Here is a 25,090-nt window from a genome sequence, read left to right as displayed (position 1 = left end):
TTAGTAAATCATTTATTGCTTTATCAGCATTGCTAGAAACTGGGGTGGGGAGGACTATAAGAAGAGGAGACTCGGGGCCATTGAAGCCAACTGTCACCTACCCCACAGTTTTGGCTAAAGCAATAGGTCTCAAACTTAAGTGAGCAGCTGGATCTATTGAGGTGATTAGCTAAAATGTAGTTTCCTTGGCCACGCCTCTGGAGATTCCAATCGTGAACCTAAGGAAAGATTGAGGACTCCGAATCGCAATACCTATCTCAGGTAATTTCAGGGTAGATAGTCCATGAAGCATACGTTGAGAAAGAACAGACTAACCTGGCTTCACATCATATCTTCATTCAGCCTGCTCTGACACATACCACAGAATGGTTAGTTTATAAACAACAGAAATTTGTTGCTCACAGTTCTAGAGGTTGGGAACCCCAAGGTCAAAGTGCTGGCATGGTCACATTCTGGTGAAGGTTCTCTTTCTTGCTCATGGCTGGTTGCCTTCTTGCCATGTCCTCATATGGTGGAAGGGACAAGCGATCTCTCTGGAGCCTCTTTTATAGAGGCACCAATCACATTCATGAGGGTTCCACCCTCATGATCTAAGCACCTCCCAAAGACCTCACGCCTAATGCTTTCATCCTTGGTGTTTAGGATTTTCACATACAAATTTGGGGGGTGCAAACATTCAGAGCATACCATAGCATATCCTTCCCTCAGATTTGGCAGAATCAGACTAAGTCATTATGATACTGTTCATTTATAACATTTCTGTTCGATAGCTAGTGCTTTTGAATATTTAAATTTCCAGTGAAGTTCTCATTTATCTTCTTAAAATATATACGAATTAGAGATGACTTAGAAATACACCATCTACAGACCCTTAAATTTTTCCCCCAAACAACTTAGGAGGCATTGTCAAAGGTGGAATTATAACTTAGATAATCTGATGGCAAAGAAAGAAGGAAATAAGACAGAGTAAAACCCCAACTGGAAAGGAGGAAAGATCTGAGAAAAACCACATTGTTAATTTTTCATTTGGAGGTGTTTCAAAAAGTTTCAGTAAGTATTTTCTCTTAGAGTTGTAGATGTATATCCACTTGGATAATTAAGACGGTTTCAGAACAAGTGCTTCTAAAGAACAAATTCATATGGAAGGAATTACGACAGCTATAGATGAACAAGATGGATATACGAATGGATCAAATTATGTGAAAAAATATCTGAGTTATTTATATTAAACATATTCTTATCTATAACTGTTTGACTGTCATAGATACACATATGGAAAGCCGGTCTCTGGTCTGGTGACAATTAATGTATGCAGAAAATATTCACGATACCATTCCAACTGCCATGGAAGATATTCACAAAAGATCTGTGAAGAATTCAGTCGACAGGTATATGGAAACCACTCTCCCCAGGACACTAACAACAGATCTTGTTTTCTCAGGGATTCAAATGCAGTAAGGAATATCATACAATAGAATACAATATTGTATTGTGAAAACAGTATAACAAAGAGTAGTGTTTGAAATGGTCCCCTAGGAAAAAATGTAGAATAAGGGAAACATTGTAAGATTGCCTGGCAACGTTAGGAGGTTTCTTGATAGTTGGGTTCATGAATTTATACTGGTATTTATGCGGCCAGCAGAGAGTGGCAGTGAGTGGGCCCTGTAAGGGTATGGAAAAGAAAGTTATCAGAGCTGCAGAGAGCAAATGAATGAAAGGCTAGGATGATGAATATGATAATGAATGTCAAGACAAACATCAATAAGCAACATAAACATGAGAGGAATTTAGTTACAAAACCTTTAAAATATCAGGGATAAGGGATGAGTTTTTATTTTCAAGTGAGTAAATTAAAATATGATTAAGTAAATTAGATGTAAATTAACTATGATTACATTTTATTATGCAATGAATATTTTCATGGAGATAAATAAAAAAATGAAAACAAATCTTTCTTAAGGTATGGATCCCAATATTTAGTTGGGAAATCTATTATAATGATTCATATATTCAATGAATATATGTTTTTATTAATGTCCTAGACATGGAGAAATACAGTGAAGAAAACATAATCCTCAGTCGATGTTTAGATGAAGGTAGTCACAGAGGAGATGTTACATCTTTTTTTAATTAATGTTTTATTTATTTATTTTGAGAGAGAGAGAGAGAGAAAGCAAGGGAGAAGCAAACAGAGAGAGGGAGAGAGAGAATCCCAAGCAGGCTCCACGCTGTCAGCACAGAGCCTGATGTGGGGCTCGAACTCACAAACTGTGAGATCATGACCTGAGCTGAAACCAAGAGTCAGATGCTTAACAGACTGAGTCACCCAGGCACCCCAGAGATATTATGTCTGAGCTGAGTTTAGAAGAGTAGTAACCGTTAGCCCGGATAAGAATGGGAGCAAGAACGTCATCGTCTGAGGAACAGCATACGCAGAGAGGCAGAATTACAAAATACGGTGGCGCATTTGGAAACTAGGAAGTTTAATTGGGCAGAAGCAGAATAGGCTTTCAGAAGAGGAGAGAGAAGCCAGAGGCAATGAGTAACTCGATTAATGAAGAAATATGATGTCTTCTTTGGCTTGGGAAGGGATAAGCACCTGAAAGATGTTCAGAACATTTGTAAAATCTCCTTTGGCAGGAAATGTGGAGCACAAAATTTTCGTAGATTGCTAACTGCTTTTTGTGGCAGCAAATCAGAGGACCCAGGAATTCTCTTTCTTTCCTTTCAGGCAGACGGTAAAGGCTGTTTCACACAACTCGTACAGACGAAAATATTCCAGCTGAGACAAAAGGGGTATGACATGACAATACAAGTGGAAGCCAAGGTCAAAGAGGAAGGAACAGGTTGGCATTGTTTTTAAATATTGATTAATTCATTAGGTTACTAGTTTATTACCCTTTTTTCAAGGTTATGTATGTATGTGTGTGCATGTGTATGTATATATGTGTGTGTATGTGTGTGCATATATTTATAACCATAATAACATTTTCACAAGAAATGTAAAAACTAGGAGCCCCTGAGTAGCTCAGTGGGTTAAGCGTCAACTCTTGACTTCGGCTCAAGTCATGATCTCACGGTTGGTGAGTTCGTCAGGCTCTGCACTGACAGCGTGGAGTCTGCTTAGGATTCTCTCTCTCCCCCTCTCTCTCTGCCCTACCCACACTTGCACTCTCTCTCTCAAAATAGATGAACATTAAAAAAAAAAAAAAAGAAATGTAAAACCTAAAGGCCAAATGAGCATGAAGAGAATTAATTCTAATAGAGAGGCAAAGTTTATAAAGTAGCATGTGGGCTGATTTGTACAGAATGGATAATATTTTGAAAGCTAGCAATGGACTGAGAAAAAAGCATGATTCACATAAAATAAATGTGTTTGGTCTCAGAAGGATTTGAAAATGCAGGTAGGGGCTAAGATGTGTAAAAAGTAAATCATATGCCAAAAAGGTTAGACTTTATTATGAAAAGCCTTGGATATCTTCAGATATATTGGAGTAGAATGTTCTAAATAAATTGATATTTTAAAAATACAATTCTAGCAAACATGAAGGGGACAGGCTAGATGAAACAATTTTAAGGTATCACAGTGTGATACAGCAGATTATTCAAAATGGCTTCAAAGATTACAAATCTGGGGCCTGGAAAATGGAAATGCCATTAACCAAGATAAGGAGTAGATGTGAAAAAGTTATGGTAATGAGAATGTGTCAAAGATAATTAATTATAATCTGGAATACCAAAGTAGAATATGATTCGTTCATCCTCAAAAATAGTTTTAAAAGAAAACCAGAGCAAAATCAGAACCATAAATGCATATCTGAAACAATTCCTATTGTATCTATACCCTTGTAAGGGTAAATGCAATTGTTCTGAAAGAGAACTCACTTAGCTTTGCTAAATTGAGGCTAGAGGCAGACAAGGAGAGGCCCAAGGACAGAAATAACTACATTTAGGACATAGTATCAAATCAGTCAGAATAATAAAATTAGAAGTCATAGGGATGGGGGGAAATAATAAAATAGAGTTTCTTAGAAGACACTGGAAGGGTTTCAGTGGTACTGATGTATGAAGTATTTCTGAGAACTCACTTGGATGAAGTCTGAGATGAAAATACTATAGTGGGAGAAAATAAGGGATCTTTTAGAATTTGATAGAACAGTGCTTTAGATGATGAGGATAAAACACAGATTACACTTCAATAAATGGAAAGGCACCAGGTGTTGGCTATACCTTGCAAGGGCCATACAAGTGAAAAGAAGGGTCTTTCTGGGTAAGAGGTTTGTGATAGAAAATAAGCATATTTTAAACATGATTCCAATGTAAAGAATCATGTTGCATGCAGAAAGTCATGGGGAGAGGGCAAGGATCTGAGAGAGATGGAAACAAAAATGGCGCAAGATCACAGAAGAGGTGAGGAGCTTAAGAACATAGAGCAAGTAGGATACTTGCGAAACCAGAGGAATTGGGGAATGAGGTAAAATAATTTTTTATATGAAGGTGAAGCTAAGGTCATGTTGCTTATATTTTCTAAGTGTGAGAAATTCTAGAAAGGAGAAGATATAGAATAGAGATGGTAATTTGTTATGATGGAGTGAAGCTGGCTTGGAGGTAGGAGGTGAGTTGAATATATAGAACAGTTCAACCTCGCTTATTTCTTTTTCAGAGTTGGAATTAACTGGGCATGCATCATGCATAATCACAAGCACCTTAAGCAAATTGAAATTTACAAAAGTGGATACATATTACAGACATGGGCTCCCTTTTTTTGGACAGGTAAAATATCTTTTCAATAGAATCATAATTTGGGGGATGTGGCCTTTAAGAAAATGAATTTTTGTACCCCAAAGTATAATTTGTTATAAAAATAAATATTTATTTTGAGTGAGGAAAGAAATTATGGCAAATGACAAACTTAAAAGGCAAACACTATCACATGCAGAAAAATAAAGCACACTTTTATTAACTTCTAACACACCTCTAGAATACATTTTTCCCTGTGTAGTTTGCGTATTCTCTCTACCTGTTTATAAACAATGATTTTGTTTTATAACTTTTTAAAGACACTCTTACATCTAGATGATTGAGATTGAATTTTTCATACTGATAGTTTTAAACACATTTTTTTCAGCTTCAAAGATCAGTATCGGTAATCACATTGGTAAATTTTCAGACTGATATCCAGCTAAGTAAGTAAGCTATCAGTTTTCTTTCATATAAGAGATAGAAGTTTTCTGGACATTTAAAATTTTCTTCTTTAGTAACTAATCTTTAACCTGACAGTTGATAGACAATTTCCTTATTTTAGTGATGTTGTGAATTGTATGTTTTCTTCATTTATTGCAGTATTTTGCATCAAATTGGCAAAAAATTAATAAATGTATAGATGCGGTTGTGTAAGACCATTTCAAACCAAGAGGAGGACATGAGCAAACGGAGGACTTAAAAGATGAATATGACTTGGCCAGAAATTTAAGAAAGAGGGGAGAATGGCCAAGGCTCTAGGTTTTAAATAGCTTTTAAAGACCAAGGAAGCGGGGCGTCTGGGTGGCTGAGTCAGGTGAACGTCCAACCCTTGATTTCGGCTCAGGTCATGATCCCACAGTTCATGAGATCGAGTCAGCGTCAGGCTCAGAGCTAACAGTGAGGAGCCTGCTTGGAATTCTTTCTCTGCACCTCTCTTGCTTGTGTTCTCTGTCTCAAAATAAACAAATTTTTTTTATTTAATTTAAGCAAATTATTTTAACTGAAGAGCGAAGAGCTAAGAGGTAGCCAGGGTGACTGGCTGAGATAGAAGATATAACTGGATGGACTGTATAGTTGTAGGTAAGCCAGAGCAGCCGTTGAGGGCCTTTTAGAATAAGCTCAGAATTTTGTACTGAGGAGTTACTAAAGGTTTTAAGGAGAATAGCATGATCAGTTTAGCTGAGGCAGTATAGAGAATGGTTTGAAGCCAGCAGGAAGCAGGAAGAAGGCGAACTGTGTAAGATTCAATAAAATGGTATTGGAAACCAGACGGAGAAAAATATTGTGTCCTGTCATCTGAGAAAAGAGGTAGAGTTAAAATAAAAACAAAGCTTTTCAGAATTGCAATTTGGGAAACATGGATTTGGGCAACAATTCAAATAGTGCCCCCTGGCCTGCAAAAACAAAAATCAACAGTTTTTCAAGACAAAGGGGAATTCTAGTACATGTCTTTTATGAGGAATTTCGATTGGCGTTGGTGGCAGAAGACTAATCTTGACTGAATGTAAGCGGTTACTAAGGATATCATCGAGCAAAATCTCCTGTAGCAGGTGGCAGGTGTTCGGGCTGAGTTTGGTCCAGTTCCGAAGTTCATGGTTCTTCTGCTGAGGACCATCAGCCTGAGTGCCTAAGGCACTCAGTGCCTAAGTGCCTAAGGCTGATCTCCCTAATGGCCTCCCAGCTCCATTGTAAACCTTTTGATAAGAGACCTCATTTTATTTCACCTTTCACAGGTTTTAACTGGAATGGCAGCAATGAATCTAGAGAGAAATGAATAGGAATAAAATGCGTTCAACAGGGAAAGAGATAGCATTTGGCCAATGGTTAGATACAGTCAGTCAAAGAGAGAAAAATGATTTAAAAAGAGAAGAAAAAAAGCCTATGGGATGAATAGAAGCACCATATACTGAGACAGAGAACAGCGGGGAGGAAGAAAATTGGGAAAGGTAATATCACGAGTCCATTCTGGGATATTCGCAGTTGTTTCAGGCTCAGGGAATATCTATATAGAAAAGTCAAATAGTCTAGAGCCCAGAAAACAAGTCTAATTTTCAGATTCTAAGATCTTCGGTAAATGACAGCAGCCACGAGGTCAAGAGGTGAATGCAACAAAGAACGGAAGATGCCATTGCCACGTAACCCTTGACACCAGCTATCTCTTCCTCACTTCTAGGTTCTTCTAGTCAATGAGAAGGATCAGCCAATCCCCAATAAAACTGTAGTCGTCACTGTGGATGGAAATGCATATCATTCCAACTTTATCACGGATGACCATGGTTTGGTAGACATTTCCATTAATACCACCAGGTTCACATCTTCTTCATTCACAGTTTCGGTAGGTGGGAAGGGGCATCTGGGGCTGCAAAAAGATTGCTGAGGCTGCATAATTTAAGGGTATATGGGAAGCATGTAAATTCTACGGAAAAAGAAATGGCAACACAGAGGAAAATAGAAATTAAGCAATGTGGAGACCTAACTCAGAAGAAAACATGATCTGCCAGAAACCTTTTACTTTAGATTGACTCCATTTACAACCTGCCGTAGACATTTATTGGCTCATCTTGACCTTCCCTCGTAAAATTCAATGTTTTCACAATTCTGTTACAGATTAGATTTTCTTGATTTCTTCGATGTGCCACTATTGTTTGTTTTCTGTAGAAGGTTCAGATAACTTTATGCAGTTTATAGGCATAAGGGTATTAAGAAAAAGTAATTGGTCTTGACTGTGAGTGAATATCATCTACTAAATCAGTATGGCACAAGCATGAATAAAGTTAAGGAAAAGTCACTCACAGATTATGCTTTATTTGGGAAAACAAACTATAATGGAGCCAAATAAACATGGTTCACATAAAATCTTTAGTAAATGAGGGAAACCCTGGGTGGCTCAGTCGGTTAAGCGTCCGACTTCAGCTCAGGTCATGATCTCACAGTCCGTGAGTTGGAGAGCCCACGTCGGGCTCTGTGCTGATGGCTCAGAGCCCAGAGCCTGCTTCTGCTTCTGTGTCTCCCTCTCTCTGACCCTCCCCCGTTCATGCTCTCTCTCTGTCTCAAAAATAAATAAACATTAAAAAAAAGAATCTTTAGTAAATGACAGAGTGACCAACACGTACATAATGTATTTTCAAGACCTTTATTCTTTCCACTAGGTCACTTACAAAAAGAACACCCGCTGTTTTGATAACTGGTGGCTTGAAGAATATCATATGCCAGCACAGCACACTGTAAAGCGTATTTCCTCCCCGAGCAAGAGTTACCTACACCTTGAACCTGTTACTGGTACCGTGGCCTGTGGACAAATCCAGGAGATCCGGGCACACTACATCCTGAATGAACAGATTCTAAAGGATGAAAAAGATTTGACCTTCTATTATTTGGTAAGAATAGAAGTACCTCTTCCTTATTACAAGACCTCAATAAGATTGAGTTCTTATCGAAGTGATACGCTTTGTAAGACATCAGTGAAAACCTTTTCTTGTCCTTGTTTTTATGCTTGAAGAGAAGTAGCTTCCTAATACATTATCAATGCTTTCATTTCTCATTTGTGCTCTGGTCTCCACTGGAATTTCTAAGCTTTTTTCTGAGTTCCAATGGAAAATTATTGAAGGAGAGAGGAAAAAGCCAGGGAGAATGCCTTGTTAGACAAAAATAATGTTTTTCTTAGAACTCAATAGATAAATAAGCAAAGGGCAAGAAATCAAGAACTTATTCAACAGGAAATAAAATTATAAACAAGCTTCTGGAAAATATTCAGTTTTGACATTAATTGAAGAAGTGAAAAATAAAACAATAAAGCAGTAGCAATACACCTGTAAAGCTTCTAAATAGTTACAAACCTTATGACCAATGTTAAATGAAGGGAAAAAGGGCATTGACAGGCATATCATAAACTGATATGATACTTTTGAGGCCAATAAACCTATTTGTGCCCTGAGATTAAAAATATAATCCCAGGGGCGCCTGGGTGGCGCAGTCGGTTAAGCGTCCGACTTCAGCCAGGTCACGATCTCGCGGTCCGTGAGTTCGAGCCCCGCGTCGGGCTCTGGGCTGATGGCTCGGAGCCTGGAGCCTGTTTCCGATTCTGTGTCTCCCTCTCTCTCTGCCCCTCCCCCGTTCATGCTCTGTCTCTCTCTGTCCCAAAAATAAATAAAAAACGTTGAAAAAAAAAATTAAAAAAAAAAAAATATATAATCCCAAACTGGCAGTTACTCAGATAAGTCACTTTAAGAAAAAAAAAAAAAAAATTACATGTAAGAGACTGTGTATAGGAAGATTAACTGTAGACAATATGTTTTTAATTTTTTTAAGGTTTTTATTTATTTTTGAGAGAGACAGAGACAGAATGTGAGCGGGTTAGGGGCAGAGAGAGAGGGAGACACAGAATCCGAACCAGGCTCCAGGCTCTGAGCTGTCAGCAAAGAGCCCGACGCAGGGCTCGAACTCATAAGCTGTGAGATCATGACCTGAGCCAAAGTCAGATCCTCAACTGACTGAGCCACCCAGGCGCCCCGTAGACAATATTTTTAAAAATTCTATTGAAAAGTTTTTTAAAAAGTTGACAGTAAGTCAGAATCTTAGTTTTATTGCTTGTTAGTTACGTGACGTTGGGCAATTTACCTGATCTCGTTTGTAAAGACAAACGTCAATCATCTTACCTGAATACTAGGGATGAGATTTATACCCACTTCATGGGAATACTGTGCACATTAAATAAAATCCTATAACTAAATAATTTAGCTCAATGCCTGGCACAAAGAGAGTGTCAATACCTTTGGCTTTTTAACAATAAAGAATACTTACATATATTTTATATCTATCTGCTTTTAGTACATATTGCCTTGTGTATGTTTAAAATATTTGTTGAAAGAATATGCAAATTTGAAATATCAATATTCAAGAAAAATAGCAAATACTAAATAAAATACTAAAACATTGCAAAACATGTATTTGTTATTTAAAGTATGTAACTCTACACATAGGAAAATACTGAAAGAGAACTTTAGTGTTCAAAACTTCTGGGTTGCAGTAGTGAGATAATTTATTTATATATTTTGAATAGGCTCTTGTGAGTTTAATATGTGCCTTTTAAAACGATAATGGATATCTTTCCGTCTTCAGATCAAAGCAAGAGGAATCATCTCCCGATCAGGAATCCACGTGTTGTCCATTGAGCACGGAGAAAGTAAGTACTTCCAGGATTTCCCCCTTTTTTTTTTTTCTCTCGTATACTCAAATTCTGTACATTTTAGCAAGACGGAGCTACTTTTACATTTTACATTTACATTCTACAGAGGTCATGGTCTCCAACCTTCTTCTATCAACCAAAGACGAGGATAAGCTAATACAAAACAAATAAACATTTTAAAGGTTGCTGGGGGGGGGGGGGGGGCGGGGGGCACCTGGGTGGCTCAGTTGGTGAGGTGTCCGATTTTTTATTTCAGCTCAGGTTGTGATCTCACAGTTGTGAGATCTAGCCCTGTGAGACGGAGCCTGCTTGTAATTGTCTCTCTCCCTCTCTCGCTCTCTCTCTCCTCCTCTCCCCCACTAGCCCTCTCTCTCTCTCTCTCAAATAAATAAACATGCAAAACGATAGCATACTAGGTTCATTTTAGTCCATTTAGTAATTTCTCTTATTTTTGTAACATTTCTATATTTTAAATTTTATTCCTAAAGTAAAATATATTCATTTTATAGTTAAATGTTTTAAAATGCATATATTTTTATTAAAATGTTAATTTTATTAACGTATTTATTTGAAAGTGCAGAAAATCACCAAGGAAAAATTTTACTGTGTACGTCTTTGAATTCATTTCCTATTGCTGCCGTAATACATTACCACCCACTTTCTGGCTTATAACTGCAAATTTATCATTTTACACTTCTGTAGGTCAGAAGTCTCACTGGGTTAATATCAGGGTGACAACAGGACTGGCTGCCTTCTAGTGCTCTAAGGAGTTACCCGTTTCCTTGCCTTAGAACCTCCTGCATTCCTCAGTTTGTGGCCCCTCTATCTTCAACCCCGGGAGCACTTCATCTTCAAATCTCTCTCTTACATTTCTGCCCCCTTTTTAAAGATCACTATGATTCAGGGGTGCCTGGGTGGCTCAGTCGATTGAGCGTCCGACTTCGGCTCAGGTCATGATCTCACAGTTGTCTCTCTCCCTCTCTCTCTGCCCCTCCCCGACTCATGCTCTGTCTCTCTCTGTCTCAGAAATAAATAAACATTAAAAAAAAAATTTTTTTTAAGTAAAGATCACTATGATTCCATCGGGCTCACTTGGATAACTAGAATGATCTCCCCCTCTCAAAGTCCTTGACGTAATCACATTTGCAAAGTCCCTTTTGCTGTGTAACATAACATGTACACAACTTTTTCAGATTATGATATCTTTGGGGAGGACGTTAATCTGCCTACCACAAACTGCCCTCTGGCCCCAAAGATTCACATCCGTCCCATGTGCAAAATGCACTCACCCTATCCCAACAGCCTTAAAAGACTCCATCCTTTACAGCATTAACTCAAGTCCAAAATCTCATGTAAGTCTCATCATCTCAAAAGTCCCAAATATCATCTTATTGTCTAAGTTAGATATTGGTGAGGCCTTAAGTGTAACCCTTTCTAGGACAAAAAGAGTTATCAGTCCCAAGAAATTTTGAAAGCCGTTTGGACAAACAACGTTAGGTTTCAGAATACTGCTTAAGCTGCATCATACAAGTATTTGCATGTGATATTTTCATTTGTGCTCAGTTCGAAACATTGTCAGATTTCCCTTTTAATTTCTTCTTTGGACTCTGGGTGAGTCATAAAATAAGTATGTTTTTTAGTGTCTAAATATTGAGGTATTTTTCAGAAACTTTTCTTAGTGATTTCTACCTTCATGCCATTGTGGTCATTTCTTTTAAATTTACTGAGACATGTTTTATGGCCCCACATATGGTCTATCTTGATAAATGTTAGTATTTCTATTCTTCTGCTCTTCAGCGTTTTCTAAATGTCATTTAAGTCAAGTTGGTTCACAACATTTCTATATCTTATACGGCACTTTCCTTCTGAATTTTCTTGAATCACCAACATCTCTCGATTTCTGTTATCCCACGAAGGATAATTAACCTTAAAAAAAAGGGGGCGGGGGTTTGTTCCAAAAGGTAAATACATTTGGTCTGTTTATTTGTTACATGTCCCTAGGCTAAATCTCATAAATAGCTTCCTTTTTTTCTGTTCATTTGATAATTATAAGCTATCATTTTACAAAAACAAAATAAAAATAAAATAAAAACTTTTATTAGCAGCATATTTAGGAACCAAAAAGCTCATTCACCCAAGGTGAATCAGTATATGCAGGAAAAAAATGAAGAGTACCCATTACAAAAATTAAAATATGTTTGTCTTTTACCTTTGAAACCCCATTTCCGTGTCCTTGGCACGGAGTGGGCACACAAGAAATATTTTTAAAGTAATTCATAAATAAAGGATAAGATATCTCTTTGTCTACAACCTGTGGTAGCTAAACTTTATTTGAAGTTTACATATTTGAACTATATTTGAAGAGAACTAACTTTGAAAATAATATAGCTTCCTGTCCTGATATATCTCTATAATAAGAGTTTTGGATAAAAAGTCTATGCCCTCAAGATGTTGTTATGCTATTTTTTATGTTTATTTATTTTTGTGAGAGAGAGAGAGAGAGAGAATGCGAGCAGGGGAGGGGCACAGAGAGAGGGAGACACAGAATCCGAAGGAGGCTCCAGGCTCCGAGCTGTCAGCACAGAGCCCGACGTGGGGCTCGAACCCACGAACTGCGAGATCATGACCTGAGCCGAAGTTGGATGCTTAACCACATGAGCCACCCAGGCGTCCCTGTTGTGACACTTTTTATGTGCTCTTTATATGGTTTTAGTATTATGGTTTCAAATTACTTTATTGAAGTATAATTAACACACAGTGTTATAGTAGCTTCAGGTGTCCAACATACTGGCTTGACAATTCTTTACATTATTCCGCGCTCACCATGATATGTAGAGTCACCATGTGTCATCATACAATGTTACTACAATATCATTGACTATATTCCCTAGGAGATCTGGCCATTAGCGACAACATGGATGGACATAGAGCATGTTATGCTAGATGACAGAAGCCAGAAGTTTCGAATTTATTTTGACCCTGCTGTTTCCGTGCTTCTTCACCCCAAGCTGCCCTCCAACTTTCTAAAGACACGGGAAAGCTATACTTTTGAAAGAATTTCCTGCTACCCAGAACTTAGATCATTTACAAGAAAATTAAGTGTGGACATCACATAAGCACTATGCAATGCACGCAGAAAGAAGCAACTAAGATAAATATAGGCAATTCCCTGATAAAACTCAGATTCACACCCGGTTTTGTCGGTAATTATTCGTACCCGTATCTCTGCGGTATTGAAAATGGCCTGAAGGTCAGACGAGGTTGCGTTCTTTGCCTTTTCCTCGTGCATATGACAGGAATTGTGTTGATGTGGATCAGAGGTAGAGGTAATTAACGATATCTAGAAGTTCTTCCCTCTTGATTTCTTTCTTAAGAAATCTTTTTTTTTTTTTCCTTCCAAGATGTTATTCAAATTCAAGTTAGTTAACATATAGCGGAGCCACTGGCTTCAGTAGAATTTAAGTGATTCCTTACTTCCATATAACACCCAGTGCTCATCCCAACGAGTGCCCTCCTCGATGCCCATCCCCCATCTAGCCCATCCCCCACCCACTCCCCTCCTACAACCCTCAGTTCGTTCTCTACAGTAGAGTCTTAAATCTTTTTTTCAATTGAAAAACAGAAAGGCGCATTAAATGCGTTTTTCGACTTAAATGCACAAATGTATCCTACACTTTTCCGGGAAAACGTCATTGGCTCAGCATGTCCGCACTCAACACAACTGCATACACGATGGTGTAAATGCAAGTCTTCTCTTCCTTTAGTGTGCTCCAAATGTTAGAAGGAGTTAAGTCATTAGAGGGTCTCTTCTGTATAAAGTTGAGAACTCCTCCCTCTTCCTAATCAAGTATCTTGAACGTTTTCTTACTCTTCAGTGAAAGGAGTATTTTCCTTCTCCTTTCGAGTGGAGTCGGACATCGCTTCTGATGCCCAGTTGCTGCTGTATGCTTTTTTGCCTGATGGAGAAATTATTGCCGACACGGAGAAAATCAACATCGAAAACTGTTTTGCCAATAAGGTGAGTCACCTGTATCAGCAGTCCTTTTATTCATCTCCCCTTTTGAAGGGCGGAAAAGACAGATGTCGTGGCCGTTTCTAAAACTGCCATATAGTGTTCCTGGAACTTTCCTCCAAAGGACATCCAGAGGCCGAGAGTGATGCCATACCCTGAGAGGGCTGGTGAAGAAGTTCAAAGCAGGTGGCCCTAGACACACAATATTTGACAAGTTTCTTGTTTTATCTTAAAATTCATGTGCAATTCAAAATCTATTCTGTTATACAACCTGAATAGTTTTAATCTTGACGTTTCGTTCCCTAAATTTTCAGTTAAAAATGATGTCTCCCGAGGATGTGTCCATTTTATCCCATCATACCCCCGACGCACCTCAGTGTGCTATTGCAGAAACCAGTAACTCATTGTGAGTTTAAATTCAGTTTGATAATACAGAACAGGGGTATATGTATGTGCCCCATGTTGAGAAACACAGCCTGGGCACTCTAATAATGACTATAGCATAAAAATATAACATACTTGCACATAGAGTCTTCTCATGTTTCCAAAGAATATATAGCTGTAACAAGAAGCCTTTATCCCAACAGAATTTGGTGCTTAACATGAACAATCAGAGAGCATCCACCAACTTCACTTATCTTTTTAAAAATATACCTAGGACTCTTTAACATGAATTTTATGAAGATTCAAACTATGCAAGGTACCTGGGTGGCTCAGTTGGTTAAGCATCCGACTTTGGCTCAGGTCATGAACTTGCAGTCCGGTGGGTTCAAGCCGCGAGTCCGGCTCTGTGCTGACAGCTCAGAACCTGGAGCCTGCTTCAGAATCTGTGTCTCCCTCTCTCTCTGCCCCTCTCTGCTCATGCTCTGTCTCTCTCTCTCAAAAATAAATAAACATTTAAAAAAATGTTTTTAAGAACAAACAAAAAACTACACATTTAGGGGCGCCTGGGTGGCTCAGTCATTTAACTGCCTGACTCTTGATTTTGGCTCAGGTCATGATCTCACGGTTCATGAGTTCAAGCCCCACATTGGGCTCTGCAATGAGAGCGCAGAGCCTGCTTGGAATTCTTTCTCTCTCCTTCTCTTTCCACCCCTCCTGCACGCGCCCGTGCTCTGTCTCTCAAAATAAATAAGGAAACTTAAAAAAAAAAGAAAAACTATGCTTTGATGGCAAGTGAACATTTCTGCAATGCGAACTACATTAGATTATCTTTTTTAAAAAACATATAATGATCTAAGAAAAATACACAATGGATTCTGGTATAAAATTTTAATTCTATCGTACTAAAGAATGCTAGTAAACAGGACAGGTGTCCAAGGGCATAGTTTCTTCTGCTCTATTTGGATGTTCTTTGTGTTCCATGTGAACCTAGAAGAGATTCCTGTCTCAAACTTCAATGCCCTTACTGCTAATCGCGGGTAGTTGGTTGTTGGTTACACCTTGGAATGGCCATGTTATGCTATAGCTTTCGGCACACTTTGCTTATTCCAGCAGGGGTTTCTTGTTGGTAGAAAACAGGTGACCATTCCTGAGTAACACCAGAAAATTTCCACAGAGGAGTGCAAGCCCCTGGATATCGTTCTCAGTCTCTTCATATCAAATATCTCGTAACTTATTCATCACGAGTAGAGAGACGCTGTGAAAACCAGAAAAGTATTTAGAAGAAAGGTGACTATTTTCATTTACCACCAGCAGTTAGAAAAAAAGAGGTATTAAAAAGTTAAAAACTGAGGACCTTAGAAGGTAGACAGCCTGGCAGGCTGATGAACAAACAGAGGCAAGAACAGGTGGAGAATGGGAGGGAAGAACCAAGTCAGTCTGAGATGTGTGTTCCCTCAAACCAATAATATACTTCAAGTATTCTCTTCAGTCTTCATTAGGATAGAGAAAAACTGTTTTCTATCCAAAATTTGTATCTCTCTTACTTTAACAATAACAGATCTAGTATATAGGTTAAATACCACATAACACTTTGCCTGTCATTCTTAACTGGATTGAATTATTTACGAAGGATAACATTGATTAACTCTCTCTCTTTCACAAATAAATAAACATCAAAACAAATTTTTTTAAGGGGCGCGTTAGTGATTCAGTCGGTTAAGCATCTGACTTTAGCTCAGGTCACGATCTCATGGTTCGTGAGTTCGAGCCCGGCGTCAGGCTCTGTGCTGACAGCTCGGAGCCTGGACCCCCCTTCGGATTCTGTGTCTCCCTCTCTCTCTGCCCCTCCCCTGCTCATGCTCTGTCTCTCTGTCTCAAAAAATAAATTTAAAAAAATTTTCTTAATTTAAAAAATAAATAAACATCACAAACATTTTTAAAGGATAACACTGATTAATATGGATAAGTGCAGACTCTCCAACTATGCCTTAAAATCCTTTGTTTGTTCGCGTATCAGTAAAGCATTTTACATTGTCTAATGTAGTCACTTCTTGATTAATAGTCGTTTCGGTGGATTATAATGCAAATAATTCATGTGTTCATTTGAAATAGGCACTCACAAACATGTTTTCATACGCTTAAATTTTCTGAAAACAAAAACAAACACGTTTAAAACAAAATTCTCCATACGCCATGTTTTCATAATATAGTGAACTACAGGGATGAATACTTCCTCATTTTGAGAATAAATCTATTAATTGTTTTTCGTGTAGCTCTCATGATACACGAATCCAATTGTTACATTAATTCACAGACCACATAGCGGGATGATCACGGTTAAATTCAGCAAGCAAGTGAGATATTATTTTAACTAAGCATACTGACATTTCATTCCAATCCAAATCACCTTGCCGTTCAAGAACCTGGAAAGTTTCCTGGTGCTACTACAGACTCTAGATTCTAAATTATTTTCTTTTCTATATTGAATATAAAATAAAACTCAGACTCTGCTCCAGAAATATTTACAGAAACATGAAGAACGGATAGGTTCACTTATCAGTGAGTTTCTCCCGGCCGAAGCGGCCCTGCACCCCTTTAGAATGTCAGACGACTAAGACTGCGACCTGGAGGAGGCTTCAGGTGGCTGGTCTCAGAGGTGGAGCGTGACTTTTCATGGCACCATGCAAACTGTGCGCATTCACCACGAAAACACCGCACGGAGATAGGTCAACTGCATCAGAGTATGTATATTTGTTAGCAGTGTGCGCTCTTTTTCCCGTCGGGGATTCTGTCTCAATGTGATCAAAACCAATGTACATTTCACCAGCTACACGAGGACCAGGAAATCTCAGTGAACTGGAGCTACATTTCCAATTTACCCCAGAGATCGTTCACTGGTAGTCCCTACCGGTTCGCACCTCTTAAGCCTGCTCCAAAAAGGATGAAGGGAAACCAAGCGTAGAAAGAATTAGTCCTCGTCTGGGGTAGAGGTGTTGAGGCTGTAATACTTAGAACATTTGCTGTCATAATCATATCCTTTTTACAGGTCAATTTGAGCTTCTCCTCAGCCCAGAGCCCACCGGCCTCAAACATCAACCTGGAGGTCACAGCCACTCCCCATTCTCTCTGTGCCCTCCGTGCGGTTGACCAGAGCGTCCTGCTCATGAAGCCTGAAGCTGAGCTCTCGCCTCGTTTGGTGAGTCCCCTTTCAGCCTTGGATTTCAGAAAATGCACATATGCTAAGACCAGTTATAACTGAGAGGACGTATCCTTCAGAGTGTCAGGCATACTCTGGTAAGTTATGTATGAATTGGACTTGAATTCAGTTCCACAAAAGACATTGCGCCAGGTGCTTAACATAATCTGCTCTCACTTCATTCTCTCTCGTGATATATTCTCAGTGAGGGAGCAATATTGTTCCCCACTGCATTCACCGCCTAGCACAGTACTTTATGAATAAAAGGTGCTCAACACATTGTTAGGGAATCAACACATGAGTAATAATTCCTTAAGGTGGTCATTATTACCTTAATTTTATGAATGAAGAAAACACAGCTATGACAGATAAAGCCACTATAGAATATATTAAAATATAATATCTATTATATATAACGTATATAATATATACTATATATAATATATATTATATAAATTATATTATATATATTTAAATATAATATATATATAATTTATATATAATATATTATATATATAATAACATATAATTTAAATATAATATATATGTTATATGTTATTATGTTATATATATAATATATATTATATATAACATATATATTATATTTAAATATAAAATATAATATATATCACATAAAATATATGTATTACACAAAAATATTATATAGTATATATTATATAGAAATATATATTATATAATATATAATATAATTTATATAATATATATTTATATTTATATTTATATTATATTTATATAATATACTATATTTATATTTAATATAGATTATATATAAGTTATATTATATAATATAATATATATTTATTTATGTATACATAAATATATAAATATAATATATATTTATGTATAATATATTATATAAAATATATAATATATATTATATGTAAAATATATAATATATATAAAATATATTTTAAGGGTGGAGTTTGAATCAAATCTCATTCCAAGCCACCTTTAATGCACCACATCAAGATAGTATGTGAAATGCCTGATTTTTCAGCTTCCCCTAAAATCTAGGTGCTTGCTCACCGGTTTGAAGTATGGACAAAAGAGAGTTTCCATTCAAACTTGTCTTTTACAGATGTCTCTTGTAATAGAGCACTTTCAAAAAGGCCTTATAGTTTACTTTCTCTGTCTGTTTATTTATGTAACAAATCTTCACTGCCTCTTCCCTAGAGGCTGGATCCTGCTCTGGAAACAGGAGTTCTAATGGTAAACTTTCAGATGTTGGTTTTGACCATCTTAGACTAACGGTCTTATGAGGCATTAACATAAACAAGTAAGCAACAAAAACATAAACATATAATAGTTCCCAATTTGGGTGAGGATAGTGAAAGAAATAAAAAAGATGCTGAGATAAAGAAAAAAAGAGTTGGACATTGTTTCAAGTGGTGATTGAGAGTGTCTTCTCATGGTCAGAGAATGAAGGAAAAAGGACAAGTATTATGAAGAATGAGGGCAGTGCGCCCAAAGGGCTTGAGGTCAGAACAAGACTGGAGTGTTCTAAAAGGAAAAGGTAATAACCTAATAAGTAATGGGGAGAGACGAGGATGCTAGAGACTGTAGGTAAAATGGAAAGTAAGGAAGATTGTGACGAGCTCTGTTAGCCTGGAGTGGAGTTTGGAGGTGACGGCAAATGCTATGGTAAATCTGAAGAGTTGTAAACAGAAGAGTGCCAATTCCGATTTATCTGTTAAGGAGATCCTGTTTGCTGCTGAGCGAATGAGAGCAAGAATGAAAGAATGGGAACAATTAGTAGGTTATTGTAGTAGCATAGGCAAGAGGTGAATGCAGCCACATTAGAAGGTCTGCGTGGAGGCCTGTGTTTATTTAATGGCCTGGGTACTATGTGACTGAGCAGGTGGCCTGACACCAGGCTCTGGGCAAAAACTGAACTGCAATTGATTTATTTCTAGGTTGCCTGGGCACCTAGTTTTTGGTCAAGCTAGAGTTGGAACTAAAATAGTAGACTAAAACAAACAAAAACAAAAAACTCAGTAAGAGTTAAAAAGAACTTAATCGTAGAAAATGGGAAAAGGAATGAATTGGGAATGTACGGAAATTATTTCTGACTGTTGGGATTATGAGTGGCTTTTGTGCTCCTGTCACACTTCGCTATGCTGTCCACATTTTTGGCTTCCTTTTAAAAGCAGGCATTTGGGGGGCACATGGGTGGCTCAGTTGGTTAAGCATCCAACTCTTGATATCGGCTCAGGCTGTGAGCTCATGGTTGTGAGATCGAGCCCCATGTTGGGCTCCACACTAGGCATGGAGCCTACTTGGGATTCTCTCTCTCTCTCTCTCTCTCTCTGCCTCTCTCAAAATAAATCAATAAACTTCAAAAAAAAAGATAGGCATTTGGTGTAGGAGACAGGAGACGAGTTTTATTCTTACTCAACCAAAATGGGCTCTGAGACTTTGATCAATTAATTTCATTTCTCTATGTATTAATGTCTTTTGTACAACAACAGGATTAGGATCCCTAACATTTATTATCTCCCCATGATTTGTCTGTGGTTCTTTGTATCATTGGCATGGGAGTATTCAATAAACACCACAATCTTTTAAATCCCAGATTGAACATTATCACACTAAAAATGAACTTAAAAGGCAAGACAAAACAAGAAGTTTCCCTTTGTTCTCTCAACTTTGCAGGTCTATGATTTGCTGCCACCAAAGAGGGTCCCTAGCCTTACACACGGAGGTCCCCTGAATGCATATGGTGAAAAATGTATCAATGCAGAAGACATAGTTCACAATGGAATTGTTTACACACCAAAGTGGGCCATAAAAGAGGATGACGTTTACAGTGTTTTTGAGGTAATTCACCTTCCCAAAAGTATAAACAACATTGAGTTTTAAGTTTTTGTTGAAGTGGAGAACAAATGGGCTTCTAAGCTCTAGAATCTGATCCTGCACCCCCCCCAAAACAAAGCTAAGCTTAACAGAAAAACACTGAAACCTCAGAAGCACGGAGAACTTTGTACACATACGGATATTCAATCATCAATGTATCTCGCACTCTTTAGCGCAAGTGGTATGCTTTTAGGGCCCACAGCCTCAACCAGGTTGATCCCAAAGCTGTTTACGACTGCCATAGCCCCCTCAGCAATTGTCAGAGATTCTAGCAAAACATAGAAATGTTTCATAGAAACATAGAAAACTAGTGTGAGCATAGTGAAACATTTTCCACAGTGAAAGGTGAGTACCTTATTGGCGGCCATTATCGTCAGTCTGTTGCACAATACATACAATGTTGAATAAAGAAATGACTGAATACACAAAGTATAATACTTTCATCATCTTTACTGCAGTAAAATTTCCGGGAAAACTGAAAGTAGTCTTTCACAAAGAAAAGATTTACAAAACTTGGGTCAGAATGTGAGCAGGCCTGGGGCAGGTTAAATGCCCCAGGTTAAATAAAATGCCTAGCTTTCAGATTAACTGTAACTAGACAGTGTTACGAAGGGAGAGTTTGTCCAGCTTTGAGATGAAGTCTTATCACACGACCAAAGAGGGCTTAAAACCCTTATTGTATCTTGAGGAAACGTGCCCTTCTTCCACAGCGTAGCGGAGAGCAATTTAAATCTCCTTCTTCTAGAGCCTCCGGGATCTTAAATCAGTTGGTGAGAGAGGGGTAGGTAGAGGACTCTTTAGGCTCATTAGCTAACTGTTTAATCTTTAAACATTTGCTTCTGACTTCTTTCTCCCTGTTTCATGTCACTGCCACCACTGATAACTGTGTCTCAGCCTCGCACAGTTTCCCGCGTATTTGGAGGTAAGACAGCGAGTAGTATTTCCTGGTGACAAATAGTGAGGAAAGAGGCCTCTGGGACCAAGTGGACTCGAGGAATCAGGCTACTGTAGGCATCTGCATGTATGTTTTGGATGCAGAGATTCAAGATGCTTGCAAGAAAATGAGAAAGAAAAGAAGCAAGACTAAATTAGGAAAGTGATGGGCTGAGCATAGATATTTAGGGAAAGACACATTTTCCAATAAAACTTAAACAACACAAAGTGTAACTAACTGTGAAGAAAAATCTCCAATGTGCAACCCTATAATTTCAAATGAAAAGAAACATAAACAATTATTCTGTGCACACACACACACACGCACGCGCACACACACACACACACACACACACACTATATATATATATATTTGTTTGGAGAAACAAATATTAGTTGGTTGGAGAAAAGGAAGGGAAGATAAACATACAGGTGCAAAATAGTTTCTTGGATGCAAAAGATAATTAAAGAGGCATCAGCATATAGCAACAAAATTCAGAAATAGGAATCAGTAGAATCAGGGTTCTAATCCCAACTCCTAGTCACTAACTGGATGAACTGGACTGTCTGTGACTCCGTTTTCATATTTATAAAATAGCTCTCTTCCTTTTTGTGTGGCACTTTCATGATGATCCTATGGGCTATATGCATGATAATAATGAAAGTGTGATCATGTAGGGAAGGAAAAATTCCTCCTCTGCGCCTCAGGGTGTTCCGGCTGGACTAAGAATTAGATTTCTAGGAGACAGTTTAACAGGAGAGAAAAACGGTTTTATTACATGCTCTGGGGGCCCAATAATGAAATTGAGACCTAAAGAAATGAACAAACAGGAAGCTTTTGTACTTTTTAGCCAAAGAGAAGACAAATTTGTGGGAAACTGACAGGATAAAGAAAACATGTTCGGGAGCTTTAGAATTCTAAATGGAATTTGGGCTGAGGTCATAGATTAAAAAAAATAATAACGGGGTTTGTTTCTACAACATTCTTGGCTTTAAAGTTCCTATCTCTGGTGATAAGGATTTTTATTTTCCTTACCCTTTCCATGAAAGGGTACCTTTCATGTGGGAGATTTATTTACTGCTGTGAGGAAGACAGAGGAGGGATTGAGTGTCCTTGAACCAAATGTTTCCCAACTAGCCTCAATTCAAAATAATCAATATGCTATATTCGCTTTGGGCAGCCTGCTCTTGACCCCTACAGTACAAATGTAAGAAAAGATCCCATTCTCAGGATTGGATTGCCAATATGCTTTAATAATCCATTTTCTTCCAGTCTGCAGGATTAAATATTTTTACCAACTCAAAACTCCACAGTCCATCTTTTTGTTGGCTGCCTCCACCATATCCTATAGCCTATGAAGACGGTAAGGGGGAGATACCTTTGCCTGCTAGGATAATAGGGGAAAAAATGATGTTTTGCTGGGGTGGGGTGGGATGAAAAGTTATTTTTCTGAGTATTGAATCTTGTGACTCTTGTGAATCTGCAGCGACTTCTTGGTGAGTTTTCTTCAAATAACACCCCCTCCCCTCCAAAAAGAAACAATTTTTAAAGCAATTATCGTTTCATTTTTTTACTCTGTCTCTGAAATCAAAGTTGACTGCTTTTTTGTCCTAGCCTGCAGTAGTCTTGCAATTTCAAATCCTCCTTATCCAGTGTGGGTTCAACACCTCAATTAGCATAAGACAGATTTTACTGCAATAACAACCAAACTCCCACAGCTCAGCAACTAAGATGATAACATTTGCTTTTCTTTGTTCGCTCACACACAACTGCATATGCATCCAGTAGCTGTCCAGAACGGCTCCCCCCCAATCAGTGAGTTAGGGGTACCCTTTCTACTTTCATCTTGTGACTCCATTTCCCATGTGCCATCCAAGACCATTACCATGAGAAAGGAGGGAAATGATTATTTTGTCCTGCTGTGGAAGTGGGATATCTGCCCTTCCTGCAAGGAAGGCTGAGAAATGTGAAAGATCGTATGGACATTAATTGTCTCTGTCATCTTCTTTTTATGAAAATCAAAGTGACTTTGATATGTTGAATGAAATAGAATAGCCCAACTTTTGGCAGTTAGACTACTGGTCTCCTTGTGTGTTTCCAGTATACCTGGCAATGAGGAAAATTTGAAAAGATTCTGAGTATTCTTTTCTATTGCTGTCACGTCTAGAGAAAGTTTTCTCTACGCATTTGTATATCCACTAGTCCTACTTTCTAATAAGAAATGTTCTAGAATATTGGGGCGCCTGGGTGGCTCAGTCGGTTAAGCGTCCGACTTCGGCTCAGGTCACGATCTCGCGGTCCGTGAGTTCGAGCCCCGCGTCAGGCTCTGGGCTGATGGCTCAGAGCCTGGAGCCTGTTTCCGATTCTGTGTCTCCCTCTCTCTCTGCCCCTCCCCCATTCATGCTCTCTCTCTCTCTGTCTCAAAAATAAATAAACGTTAAAAAAAAAAAAAGAAATGTTCTAGTATAAAGTGTTCCTTAAAAATAAAATAAACACGGACTTGAATACAGTAGACATGATTTACCTAAGAAGACAAAGAATAAAGTTCTAGTTGGCAATAGAGGAGCAAATCAGAATATTCCCTCAACAGAAAGAAAATTCTGTATAGTGAAAAAAGCAGTGTGCTAAGGGCCAAGGGACATGTTCTTATCTGTGTGGTAGGTCATATGGGACTTTCCAAATTCACAGACTAAGGCTCAACTTCTTCAAATCTGAAATCAGAATGACAACATCAAAGTTACTGAGCATGTGTTGTGAGCATAAATGAAAAAATATAATCATGTTGCCATGAATAGTATATGTTCAAAAAAATAATTGAAAAGAGGGGTGACTGGGTGGCTCAGTCAGTTAAGCTTCTGACTCTTGATTTCAGCTCAGTTGATGATCTCGCGGTTCGTAAGTTTGAGCCCCGCATCGGGCTCTGCACTGGCGGTACAGAGCTTGCTTGGGATTCTCTCCTCTCTCTCTCCCTCTCTCTCTGCCACCCAACCCCCTCAAGATAAAGAAATAAACCTAAAAAATAATAATGATAATAATAATAATAATTGAAAAGCACTATTACTTTATTTTCCTATCCCTCTTAATACCAAGTGTGTATTTTCTTTCCAAACATAAGAGAAAACATGCTCATAGAATGATCCAGAAAACCTAAAAACAGAGTAGTGTCATTACATTCTTACCCCAAATATTCTGTAAGACTCTATGCAAACTTTGCATTTGTATTTGTCACCTACCCATTATTTCCTTTTCCTTCTCAGTTATACCACCTTATTCTTGTGCCTCATTATTTCATAACGAAATTAGTTACAAACTACCCTAATTTACTTTTCTTGCCTCCTGTCCTTCTTCACGTCAGTCTATCCTGGATACTGTGAAGGGCACTATCACCCTTAAACGTTGCTCTTATCATGTCACTTATTTCCCATAGATGGTCACCATTTCCAGAATTCATAGAATTATTGTACTTAAGGTTTTAAAAAGGCATGTTCCACTATATTATTTTATGTGTATGTAAAATATATATCATATTTATATTTATATATTTACACCTGTGATCTTTGGATCTTCTGATCTCTAGAGTGTCACTTTTATTTAAATCAAGCTAACTCCTGCATTAACAGATCTACTTTATTTGCCCTAATCTTCCTGGTACTTCATTATATAACTACACCTACTGTTTACTCAACAAACCCTCAAAATAGACATCTCACTCCCTTTTCCCTGTGGAGCATCCCTTCTGACCTCTGTGTACATACTTTTAGA

At 38.0% G+C, this 25,090-nt stretch overlaps 1 protein-coding gene across 1 annotated transcript in view; it reads left to right on the top strand.

Annotated features, from left to right (window-relative positions):
* LOC132694754 (pregnancy zone protein-like) overlaps window positions 1–25,090 on the top strand; it is a 45,695-nt gene that overhangs the window by 7,445 nt on the left and 13,160 nt on the right. The window contains exons 8-17 of the mRNA XM_060658440.3: window positions 1,265–1,388; window positions 2,732–2,846; window positions 4,664–4,773; window positions 6,917–7,078; window positions 7,893–8,120; window positions 9,862–9,925; window positions 13,804–13,946; window positions 17,371–17,520; window positions 20,194–20,358; window positions 22,601–22,691. Coding sequence (XP_060514423.1) covers window positions 1,265–1,388; window positions 2,732–2,846; window positions 4,664–4,773; window positions 6,917–7,078; window positions 7,893–8,120; window positions 9,862–9,925; window positions 13,804–13,946; window positions 17,371–17,520; window positions 20,194–20,358; window positions 22,601–22,691 — 1,352 coding nt within the window. The remainder of the gene's footprint in view (window positions 1–1,264; window positions 1,389–2,731; window positions 2,847–4,663; window positions 4,774–6,916; window positions 7,079–7,892; window positions 8,121–9,861; window positions 9,926–13,803; window positions 13,947–17,370; window positions 17,521–20,193; window positions 20,359–22,600; window positions 22,692–25,090) is intronic.

Source organism: Panthera onca, chromosome B4 (assembly GCF_046562875.1).
Source record: "Panthera onca isolate mPanOnc1 chromosome B4, mPanOnc1 haplotype 2, whole genome shotgun sequence".
Lineage (NCBI taxonomy): Eukaryota > Metazoa > Chordata > Mammalia > Carnivora > Felidae > Panthera > Panthera onca.
This window is presented reverse-complemented; position numbering and strand designations above follow the sequence as displayed.